Source organism: Lycorma delicatula, chromosome 8, assembly GCF_047948215.1.
Source record: "Lycorma delicatula isolate Av1 chromosome 8, ASM4794821v1, whole genome shotgun sequence".
Taxonomy (NCBI): domain Eukaryota; kingdom Metazoa; phylum Arthropoda; class Insecta; order Hemiptera; family Fulgoridae; genus Lycorma; species Lycorma delicatula.
The window spans coordinates 39,261,549-39,281,279 of NC_134462.1; the positions used below are offsets into that span (position 1 = coordinate 39,261,549).

General features: G+C 29.3%; 1 protein-coding gene across 1 annotated transcript in view; it reads left to right on the forward strand.

The window, feature by feature from the left end:
• Positions 1 to 19,731, forward strand: part of Dscam2 (Down syndrome cell adhesion molecule 2) — a 462,957-nt gene that overhangs the window by 424,080 nt on the left and 19,146 nt on the right. The window contains exons 19-25 of the mRNA XM_075372643.1: positions 416 to 574; positions 1,859 to 1,976; positions 3,456 to 3,634; positions 4,971 to 5,246; positions 9,473 to 9,654; positions 13,405 to 13,654; positions 17,870 to 18,013. Coding sequence (XP_075228758.1) covers positions 416 to 574; positions 1,859 to 1,976; positions 3,456 to 3,634; positions 4,971 to 5,246; positions 9,473 to 9,654; positions 13,405 to 13,654; positions 17,870 to 18,013 — 1,308 coding nt within the window. The remainder of the gene's footprint in view (positions 1 to 415; positions 575 to 1,858; positions 1,977 to 3,455; positions 3,635 to 4,970; positions 5,247 to 9,472; positions 9,655 to 13,404; positions 13,655 to 17,869; positions 18,014 to 19,731) is intronic.

Consider the following 19,731-nt stretch of genomic DNA (forward strand, 5'->3'; position numbering starts at 1 on the left):
CAACCTAAATTAAATTATTCTAAACATTCCATTGGACAGATCATATATTATGCATTCACTTCTAAATATCATCAAGTCAATTACCAACTGCATCAAACTTTGAAAACCACTTCATAGAAACTGTTTATATATTCAATAATATTAACTCAAGTAGTTAGCACAATTAAATAATTAATTTATTCATCACAATGTAATGAATATAATTGGAATATTATGAGATTACCAAACTGCAATCAAAAATACAAGGATTTAGCCAGTTTCAAACGTTAGTTAAAAACATGAATATATTTTATACTCCCAGTTAAAAGGTTACTTTACTCATATTCTGATGCTTACTATTGAACAGAAGAATATACTGAAAATTAATCACTGTTTATTTAATATTATAATCTAACATATTATTAAATAATTGCAGGAGCTGATAGCAGCCATGATATCCGTAAAACTACTGCTATGACAATTGTGTTAACCGGATTGCACAGGTTTGCCAATTACAGCATATCCATTCTTGCTTACACTCGAATTGGAGATGGTGTTTATTCTTCTCCAGTTTACTGTCATACTGAAGAAGATGGTTAGTCATTTTATTATTATTACTTACTATTATTTTAAATTTAATTCAATTTCTATGTACGAAATACCACTCCCTCCCAAATCATAGCACGTACTGTATCCCCAGTACTAGAAGATTAAAATTGTGCTGATGGTGTTTCCACATAGGTCCTAGGCATTAACTAAAGATATCTTTTTAAAACAATTCAGTCTCCAAAAAAGTGAAAATAGGGGTTGTATCAAACGACTGATTCATGTGACTTATCTTTCTAAACATCCAGAAAGAAGAAATTGGACATACTAAATCATTTTAGTTGTATCTTCCAGGCAGATTATTTTAACATTGAATCCTACAAAGTTTAGAAATGAATGCCTTACAAAGGAATTAACCTTCATAATAAAATGTCCAAACTTCAATCTTATCAAACCTATTGCATATTGAAATTCAGCATTTATTAGTCTTATTGCTAATGTAGGTCTCTATGCTTACCCTAATGCAGATAAGTGGAAGTATCACTCCCTTGATCATCATGAAAGAACAGTAGCATTTCTGCTTTACATCAAGAAGATTTTGAATTCAAACCCCAGTAGGGTTTGAATTTTTTCATGTACTACAAAATTAATTTCTTTTAATTTCCCCTACTTAATTCAATAAAACAACATTATTTTTACCTTTATTTTTGGTTGTAATTGAGCATCATCCAATTGTTGCTGAAGTGAATAAATAAATAAATATGCTTAAAGTTTTTGCGCCACTTAGCCCTAATCTGTTATATAATATATAAGTAGCCAATGAGGCCAATGTTTTGGCCTCAAGGTTGGCCAAAGGGCCAACCTTTTGACCCCACAGAGCCATCTTTTTTCCCTTAAAAAGATTTTATATATATATATACATATATAAAAAAAAATTTTAAGGTTATGATGGTCTTAATATAAAACATATTCAGCCACTCCACAAAGTACAGAATTAAAGAACATTCTTATCTTACTTTTTTTTTCATTAAAATGCTTTTGGGCATAAGCCCATCTTCAATGTTTTTTTTTGTTTTTTTTATAAATGTTCCTTTTTTACATTCACACAATAGGTAACATGATATGTTGAAATTTATAGAACAAATATTTGTTCAGTCAGTAATTTTTTTTTTTTTTTAATTTAAAATGTTATATTAAAATTTCCTTTGACATGCTATATATGTATAAATGTTAATACAGTACTATATATGTATATATATTTTTTTCAAATGAAAAATTCCTATTTTTTTTTAATTCTTTAATTCAGCACATGCAACAAAAATTTTTTTTCTAGCTCCTGGATCACCAGCAGATATTAAAGTAGTTGTCAGTTCCCCGAATTCACTTCTTGTGTCTTGGTTACCTCCAGTAGATCCCAATGGATTGATAACAAAATATACACTTTATACAAGGTATGTATAACAATTCAGTTTCATTATTTTACTTAAATTAGTAAAAAAGAATTCTCGTGTAATAACCACATTAAATTTTAATGTATTTTAATACACATTAAATAATCCTTTTTCCTTTAAAAAAAAAAAATTGTATTTCCTAAAGCAACTTTACTTCCAGCAAATATTGATTATGTCTTTTTCCTTTTTTTAATCTCTTTATTTAAAGCTAAAGTAAATTTTCAATCTACTGACCAATGTGAACCTATCAGTTTTTTAATGGTAAGCTTGTTGGTATTTCTTTTTATGTAAAAAATATTTTAAAAGTGATCAAAAATTGTGTTGAATTTAAATAGTATTTGTTCATGTACAAGTAGAAAAATTTTTATCTACTATCCTTTTTTTTATAAATCTGTGTTATAAGTATCTTTGTAAATTTCATTACAAGTAACATTGTTTAAAAGATTAAAAATTTGCTATTAATTTAATTCATAAAAATATTCTCATATAAATATTAAAATGAAATAACATTAAGTTTTAGTAGTGACCAATCATTTACATCATATGCAGCTGGCATTTTCTGTAGTTTGGTCAAGAAAAGAATTGCCTATCTTAAGTTATTTTTTTAAATTGTAATAAATATTAAACAAGTGATAAAATAAAATATATTAAAAACCCACAAACCCATTTTGAAGAAACATATCTAGTGCAGTGCCCGCTAGTGGCTAAACTAATATAAGAACCTGCTGTGAAGTGATACCTATGTAATGCAAAAAACTACATCAAAACTGGTTCAGCAGTTTTTGAGGATAACGGTAACAAAAACACACACACACACACACACACACACACACACACACACACACACACACACACACACACACACACACACACACACACACACACACACACACACACACACACACACACACACACAACCTCTTACCCCAAATGCATATACCATCTCTGTTCCATCTTGGGTAAAAGAGGTAGGTGGTTGCATTATGAATCAATATCTGCTACTTTCTCTGTTATTTACTAATAATATTTTTAAAAATTAAAAAATGCATCAGAATGCTTTAAAAAACAAGATTTTTTTATTACACTTATGTTTTTGTATGTAAACCAAATGTAATTTACATGACATATGACTTTTAATCCATCTTTGATTAAACAATGACAAACAATGTGTAGTAACAATATGCAACAAATATGTATTTTTATAATTTCTTTTCATCAAATTTCAGAGTGTTTATCCATTAATAGGTCTTTTAAAAAACATTTACCTCTATGTGCAGGTAGAAAGTCATCTCTCAGCAATACTTTTACTAGAAAAATTTAAATAATATAATCATTCATAGAATTAGAGTCCTATTTTTCTAAGTATAATTTTTTAATTTCACATGCTAGAACTATGACACAGTTGCATCCATTGTAGTAGTTATTATTTTAGTCGTGCACTTTTATTTTGCAAAAGTTCTTGATTTTGCCAATTTACAGAGTGGTAAATGGTCAAGAAGAATTAAACCATGGAAAAAGAAATCTTCCTAGTCAACAAACAAGTTTTGAAGCAAAAAATCTTCAACAACATGTGGAATATCAGTATTGGGTAACAGCTGCTACTCGTGTTGGTGAAGGTCAAAGTTCCAAAGTTGTTGCTCAAGTTCCTAGCAACAGAGGTAACTATATAGTTTATTGTTTTAAGAAATTATTGATATGGTTATTAATCACTAATAATTGGTAATAGCCTGCAGTTACCCATTGAGATCAGAAACTTTGACCTGTGTTGTTTGCAAAGCATGATAAAATCAGTGGTCAACTGGTCATTAATAAAACAAACTGAAAAACACATATTACATATTCAATATTTTTTCAGACTTCATTTTTCTACGAACTCTCCATTATTTTCAAAATAATTTTCATATCAAAAACAAATCTTGTTACATCCTGAAGATGAAATTATATTGCTTGTTGATAATTGTTTCAATACTACACTTTGAACTTCTCACTTTCTCAAATAATTGGGAACCAAGCTACTTTTGAGGTAAGTTAGTCAGTGAAGTTAGTAAGTCCATCTGGTCTGTAATGTTGATAAACAGAAAGTTCAACATTAATTTTAAATCACAATCTGTGTTTCACAGTGTTTCTAGTTATATTACGAGAAAAAGTTTTTCTTCCTTCCTTCATAGTGTTCCAGAATGCAGATTCAAATGCTATTTTTTTAATTCTCTCAGCATCAAAAAAATATTTTTGGAAACTGTTGCACACAGTTTATGGTACCTTAGTTTTTCAGTTAAAAATTTGTTCTGTGTAATGCATGTAATGTCTTGAAATCCCAAAATACAAATACTAATTGCGAAGTGTTTGATTTTTAATTTTAACATTCATTTGTATAGTAAGGTCATTTATATTAACACTAGGTTCTCATAATTCTCTCCATCATGATTGTTTGTATACTCATTGATAATCGTTATTCCATTAATTGACTTTCCTTCATTTATTACTGTACTCCGATAAGTTTCACTCATTCAAAGTGAATTTTGGCAACAATAAGACCTTTGCATGCGGAAGCTATACTAAGCTGATTAATTAACTATTAAGGTGGTTAACTACATATTAACATAATGTAATCACACTTAGCATAGGATACTCTTGAGATTATAAGAAACCGTAGGTGAATAATTCCATAAAATCCATGCTGAAATTAATAAGTGGATTATAACGTTAAAATTAAATTCAGAAAATGTAATAAATCATATCAGCAGTTGAAAATTTCCAAGTAATAATTTCCTTGCATAATCAATATGTAGTATTTTTTTTTTTTGTTTCCTGAGAAAGAATAGCTGCTTTTATTATTCATTTGCTGCAGATTTATCAAAAGTATATATGTATATATTAATATTATAACAGACTTTATAAAACATTAATTCATAAATATTATATTTAATATGATTTTTGTTTTATTTTTAAAAATGTATATTAGTTACTTATCATTAAAAATATTATATTTTACAGTTGTAGCAAAGATATCTTCATTTGGTGGAGTTGTTCACACTCCTTGGCATACGTCAGTTACTTTGCCATGTTTTGCTGTGGGTAATCCACAACCTCGACGGACATGGTTGCGATCAGACACACAGAGCCAGATTAGTGCTGGTCGTAATATAAAATTTACTGAGCATGGAGAATTAGTACTTTCTTCTCTTCAGCGTTCTGATTCCAGCAATTATACATGCCATGTTGAAAACTCACTTGGTTCTGACAGTATATCATATCTTCTTGTTATCCAAGGTAAACATGTTTTTAGTTTTGTTTTTATTTAATTTATTATTTTATATGTAAGTTTAGTAAGGATTCTATGAAAGAAATAATAAAATAGATCTCATCAAAATATTCTAAGGTATGTAAGAGTTAAAAGTGAGAATGAATATTTTAAATTAAAAAGAATAAAACAATTTTCAAATAGGTAAACATGTTTTTAGTTTTGTTTTTATTTAATTTATTATTTTATATGTAAGTTTAGTAAGGATTCTATGAAAGAAATAATAAAATAGATCTCATCAAAATATTCTAAGGTATGTAAGAGTTAAAAGTGAGAATGAATATTTTACATTAAAAAGAATAAAACAATTTTCAAATAACAAGGATTGATAGAATGATGATATTCTGTAAGTTTCCAGATGTCTGGTTGCAGCCCTGTCCTTATTTATGTAATGAATGTATTTGCCTGTGGAATATTAAATCCATTGACTATCAGGCAACGACGTATTATCAGTTTGAATTCAAAAACAGAATAGTGATCAAAACAGAACACAAATAAGGAACATTAAAATATAACTGGTTTAGTCAAATTTTGAAGTCATAGCTAGCAGTAATTGTATGTTTCACTCAAACAAAAGTATGAGGATATTATTCATCAGAACTAGTTACTTTTATGTAATTCCTATTTTTGATTCATAAGTTTTGACTACAATTTTCTGTTATGATCATTGATCTCTAAGATTATCCTAACAACTTGCATTTCAAAGCCGATGTGCAACCAGTGTTTTTCAACTTAAGTAGTACATGTGAATTGACTTATAAGGCAGCTTTGATTATCCTTACTTTACAATCTTATATTTTTCAATATATTACTTCTTGAGATGTTCAAATTTGGCATTACCACTCACAAAGAATGTTTTAATTTTTGAAGTTGCTGAACGCTACCATTTTTTAACTTTCTTCAAAGAAAGATAAGCTTTACAGTTTTTTAGTTTATATGTGAGATAATAACAATGCACTCAAACACCCTCAAAGTATTTTGTTGATATCTGTGCTGTCAATTTGCTTTTTTTCATCATACAACAATGATTACAGCATTTTTTTCTTTCACTTATTTACTTCATTTCTCTCTCTTCTTTTTTAAATTACTCTTGTTGCAATAATGTTTAGCCTATTGAATCTAGCTATTCTCATAAAGATCTGCCAAAGAGTTTTTTCTTCTTCATTTCAAATTTTTATCACCCTACTTTTTTCAGCATTCTTTACATTTCAACTTTAATATTTTAAGATTCTCTATTATTTACCTTTATGACTTTCCAGTAGTCCATCTTTCACTGCCATGAACAGCTATACTTTAAACAATTATTATTTTTTTTTTTTTTTATTTGCTAACATTATGTTAAATTATAGTAAATCTATAATTACACTTTGAAAACAAACACCAGGTCTGACATAGCTGCAGATATAGTCCAATGAAAGTGTAAATGTACCAGTAAACATGTAGTCTGGAACAGACCACTCCAGAGATGTCTGGTTAATTGAAACCCATTTATCAAAGAACACTGGTTTCCACAGTCAAAAAATTATGAGACAAAAATTGTATTAGCTTGAGTTAGCAAAAGGTTATCTTGTAACAACTTCCTATGGAGCAAAGAGCAAATAATTTAATTAGATTACCAAAATATGTTGTATCAGTAATCAAAATTATCGTAGTTGACAAGTTGTTCAATGAAATCTTCAAAATACTCAATCTAGAGCATGACAAGACATTGCCATTGCATGAAAAAATTGCCTTCCAAGAAATGTCCAGATAACTTGAGTGAAATTAGATCTTTATTTGTCATAAGTTGGGTAAAATTGTATGCTATAGTATTAGAAAATGGTTATTTGACAAAGTAATTACATTCAGACTGATATAATGGATGAAAGATTACAGTACTTAATATTTTTGTATAAATACTATATAATTAATATATGTTGTTTTTAATGTTAAAGAAACAAACCAAACCTTAAACTCTCAGAAAATCAATAAAATAGAAATTTCTGGAAAACAAAGCTTTACCACATTTTAGACCTTCTCTTAATACTATGTGTTGAGATATTGGGTTAACAATACTAAGGTTAACATGTTTCTGCATTTAATGTTTCAGCTCCTGAATTATTTTATTGTAGGTTGCTGTTGTGTTAATACATGATACATTCGAAATGTTGGTTACTAAACTATCATTTTGGTTTATATTGATTGATAGTAGAGCGGCAAGCATCAATAGTAAGTGTAGTGTAGTGTAGGAAAGGCAACAATGAGAGAGAGTACATGCTATATATCAGAGTTCTTTTTTGTTTTATTAAACTATATTTAAAAGAAAATTGCTGTTCATCATTGTGCATTTATTAAAGTACTCTGCAACATCTCCAGAGGAAGGAACGACGTGCTGAAAATTCCAACATCCTGGCTGTCAACAGACACTGCCAGATTAATAGATAATGTGATTATGAAAAATTTGTGTAGTCTAGGAAACTCATGTGTGTGGCTCATAGCTGAATCTTACTGAAAAAATCTTCCCTTATTTATTTGCTGATTGGCAAATTCAGGAGATAAAAAGGTATCTAACATATGAATGTTAACTAGTCACTGCCCTTTCTCTGACAACTCATTAATGTTAAGTTCCAATAATTTAAAGAAACAGATTGTGAACCTCACCGTAATTTTGGAACTTTAAATCTCTTCAAGGGCTGCAGTTTTGTGAGAATCAATTATCACAATTTTTTATTTATTAATAAAATGTGATAAATAACCCCTCAAAAAGTCATTTACCTGTTCCTGATGACAATTAATAAAGTGTAAAAATGTCTGGAAAACATTATCTCAATTTTCATAGTCTTACAGAAAAGAATGTAGAAAGTGTAGTTCTTGACATAAAACCACTTTTGTTGAACATCATCTTCAGGTAGTCTAAGTAACACAAAATGGAGATGTGCAAAGTGGCATGGACTATGTTCAACAGCCTCTTTCTTGCCATTAAATTCTCATATACTGTTTTATGCAGTAATTTACCTTTTTTTAATACAATGGCCAAAAAATTCTGAACCTAAATTTGAGGAGCATAGCCTGAAAGAACAAAATAATTGCAGTAAATTGCCAGCTATCTTAAAATTTCATGCTGAACGATAATAAAACTCTCCATTTTTGAAAATGGGTTTCAAATCAAAAACTGAATTCCAAGATTACATAAAAATTGACAAACACAAAATAAGAATACATCTATTGCAGATTTATTTACTTTACTGAAATCAATGCAGAAAGTTTTGATAATAAAAAAAATAAAGTGCAGATGGCTTTAAGGACATTGATTTATCAAACAGTTAATTCTTCAGTGATAACTTATAAATGTTTGAAGAAAATTCCTTTTACCTTCGGCAGTAATTAAAAGATTAATGTCATTTTCAAATAATACTGATTGAGCTTCAGGAAGATCACTAATAATCAGAAGAAATAGATCTGAGCCAAGAATAGGCTGAAGAATACCAACATTAATTGTATAATTAAAAGAATGCTATTATGTGTTGAATTCAGCAGCTCACTCTCAACCTAGTGACTCATTCATGAAATTCTATTTTTAATGTAAATTAAAGAAATCATAACCCACAACTGTAACACCTTCTGCTATAAAATTCCTTAATTAACATCAAAAACCTTCAGATGTTTCAGATGTCCAAGGGATGTCATGTACTATATAGGAAGATGTTTGGTTTACAGAGGAAAATGTTTTTTGTTGCATAATGAAGCTGATAAATGTAAAATTATGATCACCCTTGTGCTGCTCTCATTCTGGATTAAACATTTATTTATGGGTTAAATATTATACCTAATGCGTTTATTTGTATGGAGTTGTAGATGAAATAGTTTCAAAGATAACCTCTCGATGGGGTTGTTTGTCTTGTCTCATACTTCCTAGTTTTATTAGATCATCCTTCTCATCAGCCACTCCTCCTTATATTTAATTTCTTCTAGGACCAGATCTGGTGAGACATGATTTTCCTTTGGCTGTTCAGTAAAGACTAATTATATCTGTAAAACTTATAAGGTAATGCTGAACTTCCCAAATTCTTCAATAGTAAAATAACATGACTAAAATCCTTCTTATGTTTAAAATGTTTGGCTTAGCTTAAAAAACAATAACTTTATATAAATAATTTGTTATGCTAAAATTGGTGTTCTTTCAATTTTTTTAATAGATCTGTTTAATTTTGTTTAGTTCCTCCAGGTGCACCTTCATTATATGTGAGGAGTGCAACAAGTAGCAGTATATTACTCCAATGGCGATCAGGAGACACCGGAGGTGCACATATTACGGCCTACATTCTTAATTACAGACGTGCTCATTCTGATGCACAAGAATTGTCATTATCTAGGCATACTAATACTTATGAACTTAAGGTTTGTGCAAGAATACATTTATATATAAATAAATGTCTTCAATATAAATTATCTCTAATTTTTCAGTTTTATTTCTTAATAAAATCTTTAATTTTTTTGCCACAAGCTCTTACTATTTAATATCATTACAACCTGAGTAAGAAATTTCTCATTCATATTATAACGATTATATTAAATGGTAAAGACATAAAAATTAGATTATAACTCTCATTATATTATTTTTGTGTACCTTACTTTGAACTACAAGTTTTTAAATGGCCCTTTGTGGTGTGTTTATCTCTCTCCAAGAAACAAGAAGCAGAGTCATGTATTCTTTATGTATGACTTAATTTAAATTCAGAGGGAAAAAGGATTTCTTATAATTTTTCAAATTGTTAATTTATCAATATTAAATATTTAAACATAAGTAAATTTACTTTAAACTCAATTCAGAACTTGAAATATATAAAATAACTTCATAAAAACTTAAGAAATTATTTTTTAATTAAATAAAGTAATAGGTTCTAAAAAAGTAATTTAAAATAAATGACTACATAATAAAAACAATTTTGTGACTGATAATCTAAGCCAAATTTTTTTTTTTTGTCTTCAGTCATTTGACTGGTTTGATGCAGCTCTCCAAGATTCCCTATCTAGTACTAGTCGTTTCATTTCAGTATACCCTCTACATCCTACATCCCTAACAATTTGTTTTACATATTCCAAACGTGGCCTGCCTACACAATTTTTCCCTTCTACCTGTCCTTCCAATATTAAAGCGACTATTCCAGGATGCCTTAGTATAAGGCCTATAAGTCTGTAATTCTACCTCCCAAATGGAACTAGCAGTTAATGATGTTAAAGAACAATTTAGATTCGGAGTAACAGTACAAGGTGAAAAGATAAAGATGCTACGATTTGCTGATGATATAGTAATTCTAGCTGAGAGTAAAAAGGATTTAGAAGAAACAATGAACGGCATAGATGAAGTCCTACGCAAGAACTATCGCATGAAAATAAACAAGAACAAAACAAAAGTAATGAAATGTAGTAGAAATACCAAAGATGGACCACTGAATGTGAAAATAAGAGGAGAAAAGATTATGGAGGTAGAAGAATTTTGTTATTTGGGAGGTAGAATTACTAAAGATGGACGAAGCAGGAGCGATATAAAATGACGAATAGCACAAGCTAAATGAGCCATCAGTAAGAAATATAATTTGTATACATCAAAAATTAATTTAAATTTCAGGAAAAGATTTTTGAAAGTGTATGTTTGGAGTGTCGCTTTATATGGAAGTGAAACTTGGACAATCAGAGTATCTGAGAAGAAAAGATTAGAAGCTTTTGAAATGTGGTGCTATAGAGAATGTTAAAATTCAGATGGGTGGATAAAGTGACAAATGAAGAGGTATTGCGGCAAATAGATGAAGAAGGAATCATTTGGAAAAATATAGTTAAAAGAAGAGACAGACTTATAGGCCACATACTAAGGCATCCTGGAATAGTCGCTTTAATATTGGAAGGACAGGTAGAAGGGAAAAATTGTGTAGGCAGGCCACGTTTCGAATATGTAAAACAAATTGTTAGGGATGTATGATGTAGAGGGTATACTGAAATGAAACGACTAGCACTAGATAGGGAATCTTGGAGAGCTGCATCAAACCAGTCAAATGATTGACGACAAAAAAAAAACCTCCCAAGTAACAAAATTCTTCTACCTCCATAATATTTTCTCCTCCTATTTTCACATTCAGTGGTCCATCTTTGTTATTTCTACTACATTTCATTACTTTTGTTTTGTTCTTGTTTATTTTCATGCGATAGTTCTTGCGTAGGACTTCATCTATGCTGTTCATTGTTTCTTCTAAATCCTTTTTACTCTCGGCTAGAATTACTATATCATCAGCAAATCGTAGCATCTTTATCTTTTCACCTTGTACTGTTACTCCGAATCTAAATTGTTCTTTAACATCATTAACTGCTAGTTCCATGTAAAGATTAAAAAGAAACGGCAATATATCGTCTGAAACCCAAGGTTTTCTAGCAGTACTCTTTATTCCGCCTAAGTTCGCTTCTGCTGATTTAAGAATTTCCTTTTTAACATTCTCCCATTCTTCTTCTACATTTTCTACCTTATCTTTTTACTCAGACCTCTTGCGATGTCCTCCTCAAAAATCTTTTTTACCTCCTCTTCCTCAAGCTTCTCTAAATTCCACCGATTCATCTGACACCTTTTCTTCAGGTTTTTAAACCCCAATCTACATTTCATTATCACCAAATTATGGTCGCTATCAATGTCTGCTCCAGGGTAAGTTTTGCAGTCAACGAGTTGATTTCTAAATCTTTGCTTAACCATGATATAATCTATCTACCTTGCAGTATCGCCTGGCTTTTTCCAAGTGTATATTTTTCTATTATGATTTTTGAATTGGGTGTTGGCAATTACTAAATTATACTTCGTGCAAAACTCTATAAGTCGATCCCCTCTTTCATTCCTTTTGCCCAGCCCGTTTTCACCCACTATATTTCCTTCCTTGCCTTTTCCAATGCTTGCATTCCAATCTCCAACTATTATTAAATTTTCATCTCCTTTTACGTGTTTAATTGCTTCATCAATCTCTTCGTATACACACTCTACCTCATCATCATCATCATGGGCGCTTGTAGGCTTATAGAAGTTAACAATCGTTGTCGGTTTAGGTTTTGATTTTATCCTTATTACAATGATTCTATCGCTATGCGTCTTGAAATACTCCACTCTCCTCCCTATCTTCTTGTTCATCACGAAACCTACTCCTGCCTGCCCATTATTTGACACTGAGTTAATTACTCTACAATCACCTGACCAAAAGTCGCCTTCCTCTTCCCACCAAATCTCACTAATTCCTACTACATCCACATTCACCCTATCCATTTCCCTTTTCTAGCCTACCAACCTTTTTCAAGCTTCTAACATTCCACGCTCCGACTCGTAGAATGTTATTTTTTAGTTTTCTGGTGACCCCTTCCTTAGTAGTCCCCACCTGGAGATCCGAACGGGGGACTATTTTACCTCCGGAATATTTTACCAAGGAAGGCGCCTCCATTATTTCTATGTGAAAATGCAGAGAGCCACATTTTCTTGGAAAAAACAACAGCTGTAGTTTTCCATTGCTTTCAGCTGCACAGTACTCAGAGGACTGAGTGATGTTGATATGGCCGTTTAAGCCATTGTGAATCACGCCCCTAACAACTACTGAAAGAGCTGCTGCCTTCTTTCAGGAATCATTCCTTAGTCTGGCTCTCAACAGATACCTCTCCGATATGGTTGCACCTTCGGTCTAGCTACTCTGTATCCCTGAGCACTCAAGCCCCCTCACCAACGGCAAGGTCTCATGATTCATAGAGGGGAAGCCAAATTTAAATTTAACTTATGATATAATTTCTTTATACCATTATGTAATATTACAGACCCACTTATTCACAACACCTCAAACCGCTAAACCTCATGTAAATTTTGAGCTTGTAAAACTGTGATTCACAAACTATTCAAAATTTCCATGTTAGCTAAAGACTGCAGAGAAGATTAAAACATTATAATAATACCTGTCACTTAATTACCAACATAACAACAAAATCAAAGATAACCTGAATGCTAACATCAAAAAAAGATGTTTCATACTATTCTCTTAATTTATTTGATGTAAATCTTTATTTTTTCTTTTTTAAAAAAATGTTTACTCAATTTTTTTTTTATAGCTTAAATGTATTTCTTATTTTCATTTGCAGGGTCTACTGTGTGGAAGTAACTATCATGTTTATCTTGTTTCACACAACAAATTAGGAATTTCACCACCATCTCCTACTTTATCTGTACGTACTCAGGGCCAATCACCTGGTCTTCCAGCATCTGCAGCATTTATTTCACCAAATTCTACATATGTTACTCTAAGACTTCATGTATGGCCTGATAATGGTTGCCCTCTACTATACTATGTTATACGATACCGTCCTATTCGTGATATTGAATGGATTTTAGGTAATGACCAATTTTTTTTTAATTTTAATTTAGCAATTTAATTTTATAGCATCCTGCTATAATTTTTTTTATTGTAGATCAGGTTTTATATAGTACAGTTTAAACAAAACTTACTAACATATTTATAGTTTGAATAAATTATTTAACTACTGTTGTGTTCTGTATGTTACTTTTATTATAGGATTTTTTAATTACAGATGATGAAATGTTCTCTCCTTATGTTAGAAAGTTAAAAGAAAAATTGTTGAAATTTAAATTTCCTCTGAAATTATAGTAAAAAAAAAACAAGAAAAAGGAGTGAACACTAAGGTAGTTAATGGCATTTTGACATAAGTCAGAACAAAAACTCCCTTTTGGCACGCCAGAAAGCAGAAGTAGATTTCACCAGTGCTAAGTAGGGGATAAAAAAAAATGTCCACTTTAAAGTTAAGAAAAACTTTAAATTTACTCAATACGACAATGGTTGCATGTGAAAAAAGTTTCATATGTTTAGCATATGACAAATCCCATCTTCTTACAATTCCAGCAAAAGTTTGGTCATCCCTTGGCATAAGGGTTGGTCATATCAAAAATTGTTTCAGACAAAAAATTTAGGTAATGCTCAGAGAACTAATGACCACTTTAAACTGATTCGATACTGTGCCTATTAAGAGAGGTATGATTTTTTTGTCTTCAAAACCCCATTTTTTCCACCCCCTGGGCCAATGGTTGGTGATATCAAAAAACTTTACTTATATAAGTTTAAGGCCCTTATCCAAAGAATAGTAGTAACTTTAAACAAATTAGATATTTTATTTAATAAGAAAGTTACAGCAATATTTTGTTTTTTCAAAAAAGCCTCCCCATTTCCATCCCCATGGTTCGATTTTGCCAATTAATGAACTCAACTGATATTTTGGGTCGTTATATTTTATGTATCAATTTGAAAGTGATTGGCACAAAATTACAGCAGTTATCATGTCCACAAGAAAGTGAAATATATGTGTGTATATATATAAATGTATATATAAACTTTTTAACTGATGATGGTTTTGGGGTCTGGGAAATGTGAAATGCGAAGATATGTTGAATTTCTCTGGAAGTTGAATCATGGTACCCATTACAATAGGTAGCTTTCTTATGAAAACCAAAAAATTCAATACTTTTGTCATCTCACATGGATGTCAGATAACATGAAATTAATCATTTGGTCGTAATCATTGGTTTCATTTTACTTCCAACTTTCATTATACAAAAAACAAAAATTTTAGATTTAATGGATTTTAATTTAAGGTCAGTTAACATTTTAATATAGTAACATAATATACTGAAATTAATCTTTTAACACTTACAGAAATGTGATTAATAGAGCACTCAAATATATACATAATAATAAAGAAAAGTTAAATAACGAAATAAACATCATAAAAGACATAACTGTTGAAAATGGATATGACACTACTTTAATTAATATATATAAAAAAACAATCATCAAAACACAGTAACAAAATAAATTAATAATAACATTGAAAACGTTACTAAAACTTAAAAAAAAAGAAAAGTATTTAAACCAGCATACAAACCTAAAAACCACATAAAAAAATATTTAAAAAACAAAAATAACAATAATAATAAAATAAACAACCTGTGTGGAATTTATGAAATTAAATATAGTAATTGTGGTGTTATTTTATATAAGAAAAACAAATAGATCCTTTAAACCTAGATTTCTTCAACATTATAAAATTACAAAAATAATAAATTAGTTTTACTTAATATGGTAAACCATTTAATAAACAATAAACATTATATTCCTGATATTAACACAAATTTAAAAATATTAAAAATTAATAAAGATGATATCAAATTAAATATATTAGAAAAATATTACATATTTAAATACAAACAAAATTTCAATTTGATAAACCATCAGAATGTTTGAGAGAGATGGTCTCATGTAAATTAATACACAATTATTATTATTTAATATTTCTATTTTAAATTTTTATTATACAATAACAGAATTATTTCAGTCATAACTGAGGCTGTTGGATCCTGTGAAAGTACTTTCATGAAAAATTAGGGTAAGATATGTCTGTCTCAATATTCTGTACTAGGTGGTTTATTTAATAGAATTTAAATATAATAATATAACTATGTTTTATTTTTATTTCCAAGAAGTACAATCTAAAAGAATCAGATATATATTTTAATTATTCAAATAAATGTAGAATTTATCATATATTCTATACTATTATTATTTCCTTTCATAACTTAAAAGTTTTTTGTAAAAATAAAACCATGTACATAATAGTGTTTTTATTATAAATAAATTAGTTAGTTATTCTCTTTTAATCAGTATAACCTCAAATTATTTTATATTCTTCGTTATTTCCAAAATGTTTTTGTTCAAGGTACTTATTTGATACTTATAAATTCATTATTTTTAATTCTATTCAAATAACAATAATTTTTTAAACATTATACAAACCCTCTGATTCTAATTTAAAGTTATAAGTACCTATTCCAAATATTTTGAAAATGAATTGATTAGAAGTCAGCATTATTATATTTTTGGATAAATTTAATGATTTAATTTTAAAGAAACAGATTCAGAGGGGGAAAAGGTAAATTAAAAACTATGTTTCAATCTTCTCTTGACTTGGATTATAAAAACAAATGGAACGTTCTTTGTACTAATCAAATACACTGTGGCTGAGGCAAATTGTTTTAGAAAATAAAATATCTTCCATATAACAACATTTTTTTTAAACCTCCAGGGCCAGCATTAAGTATTGCTTCAGAGGATGAGATGAATGATATATAGCGTGTGTGAAAATTCCATGCCTGACCAGGATTTGAACCCAGGACCTTCAGATGAAAGGCATAGACGCTACCACTCATGCCACAGGGGCTGGCTTCATATAGCAACCTACTTTCAAATACTTGTTTTTAATTCTAATAATACCTTCTGTAGTTTCAACAGTAATAACCCACAAGGTTGGACTAGTGGTGAAATCATCACAAATCAGCTGATTTTGAAGACAAGAGTTCTAAGGATCAAATCCTAGTAAAGGTGGTTATTTTAATACGGATTTAATACTAGATCTTGGATACCAGCGTTCTTTGGGAGTTGAGTTTTAATTAACCATACATCTCAGAAATTGTTGACTTGAGACAGTACAAGACTACACTTCATTTACATTCACACATATTATCCTCATTTATACTCTGAAGTAATACCTTACAAAAAAAAGAAGAGTTTCAATGGTAAAATAGAACTTTATGAATGTTAGGTCACATAGTGGTTGTGATGACATGTATTAAATACCAGTCAACCTTGAAAATGGCATGATCATTCTCAAAAATAACAAGTATTCCACACCACGCTTATTAATGGAAATGAGAAGTGAAGAACTTTTACATTGCCCTTTTTCACTGAATCAAATATAATGTTAATTAATAACACAATTAATAAATAAACAAAGTTTTTTTGGATCCATTTCTGCAAAGTTTTAATATTAAAATTTACATCAAACTGAATCTCAGGTTAAGGTAACTTTCTTCTCATCAGTTTACTTTTAATTTTTTTTTTTTGTTGCAAGAGGCTGACATAATTATCTAAAATTTTGTTTAAAGAAACTTTATCAGTATAATTTGTACCTGTAGATTATGCGACAACACCTTTGACCATTTTGCCATTCAGTCACATCATACCTTCTCATTTATAGTACAGTTAAGTTAAAAACATAAATTAATTTTAATCTAAATTGATAATATTGTAATGAACCAAAAATTACTACACCATGAAGAACTTTGCTAAATTTTAATTCATTTAAACTGTTTCAGCAGAAGTGTTATCCTACAGTAAATACAGTAGTACAGAATAAAAAAGGCTACTTAGAATATTATACATCATTATCTAACATTGATAAATTAAAAACTGTACTAAACCATGATGTTTAATTACATATGTTTAATCTAATTGTGTGTTTAATAATATGATGTTATAGTAAATATCTATCAAACAATTGATAGTCAAAATATTACAAGTTCATTGAGCATACTGTATTTTTATACACTAACATTATTATACAATCTAGTATATTTGACTAGTAAAAAGCAAATTATGCAATTGTAGTTTTTATTTTGACTTATTATACTTAAGATTAAAGTTTTAATGGTAGTAAAAATTATTTATTATTGTTTTAAAGTATGGGTTCTACTTTTTTTCAGTTTCAAATAGTTTAAAGCCACAGCGCCGATTTACATTAACTGGGCTTGAACCTGCAACTGAATATATACTATATGTTGAAGCACACAATGTTGCTGGTAGTTCAAATGGCCAGTTTAGTTTTTTCACTCTAACTAAAGATGGAGGTAATAATTATAAAAGTTTATTCAATATGTTATTGAAAAATTATTTTATTATAATTCAATATTGACATTTTTTCTTTGCTAATGCCGAATTGTACAGCCCAATAATCCTAATTCCATTGGTCTCTTCAAATTGTTGCTCCTGTTTTTAATTTGTGATATTTTACTCTCCACATTAGAAGATCATCTACTGCATTAAGAGTTTTCTTCATTGTTTCATATTAACTCCTTTTAATGTTATTTTAATTAGGTCCTGCCATTTTATTTGAAATTCAACATAATTCTTCTTTACATTAATTTTATTACTAACTTTTCTTTGGTGTTAGCATGCTTCTTGAAGAAGACCATACACCTCAAAGAACTGGATAAAATTCTTTTTTGAGAGTTTTTTTTATTGATTCACTGTTTTATTTATTATGATTTTTTTAAAGTAATGCTCACTAAAAGAATGCATTTATTTTACTATAGAAATGCAGGGTATGGCACATTCTTCTATTCATAATGAATTTGTTATCTGTTAGTTAAGATCAGCATTTCTCAACCTGAGGATTGTAGTGATATGAAAGAGGCTCACAGAATTAGTCTATAACTTTATATGTAAACAATAATGAAATCATTTTATGAGAAAAAAGTAATTTATTATAAACAATTTACTTTTATAAGTATACATTTAAAGAAAATAAATTAATGAGGTGGTTACATTTGTTTTTCATTTAAAAGTTCTCCATACGTGGATCTACATTAGTAACACACAAAAGTAAATTATTTTCAAGTGATAAAAGACATTCCTGTATTTAGTTTTCAGCGCAACCATAAATGAAAAACCCTATTTACAGGGTAAGACATGGTGAGATGGATTATTATTATTATCATCATCATTTTCAATGCTTCTGTGATTAAATTTCCATATTCACTTCGACGAACAAGCCAAGATGCATCTAAATCTTCAGATGTGAATTGTAGTTGTAACATTTTATCAATAGACATTTCAATGAGCTGGAAATGAATCTCAACTTCAAATTGCAGTGAAAAATAGTGTCTACTTCATCCAGATTTTTCTCAATATAATCAGAAGTGAGTGGAAACGTATGAACATTTTTGCTTTGAAGGCAAATAAGTCAGACATCAAGCTTCTTAATGAAATCTGAACTTTATCATTAATAAAATGGTTTTATCACATCCTTGTAAATTCACATTCATGTCATTTAAATGCGAAAAGACTTTAACTAAATAAGCCAATAGCAATACATACTTATTCTGTAAAAACAGTGAGAGTAGCATTTGTTTATCCTGGAAAAATGTTATTAATTCATTTCGCAATTCCAACAACCAGATTTAACACTTTCCCCTTTGATAACCATCTGACTTCTATATGGAAAAAAGAAAGTATTTCTTTTTGCCCATTTCATTGCATAGTTCAGCAAAAACAGCCTATTCTGTAATGGTTGACTTTTAACAAAATTAACCATTTTTATAGCTTTACAATGAATTTGTTTGAGATTTTCCAACATATTTTTTTCTGACAAGAGCATGTCTGTGAAGTAAGCAGTGCATCCATTCCACCCCTGGTATAAGACAATCTTAATTTTTCAGTAACCCACTTCTTTCCTATTATCACCTTTGCACTATCACTACATACTGCAATACGTTTTGTCTAATCTGTGTTACTGTTTTTAGTGGCTTCATAAAAAACATCAAAAAGACATTGTCCTATTGCATGA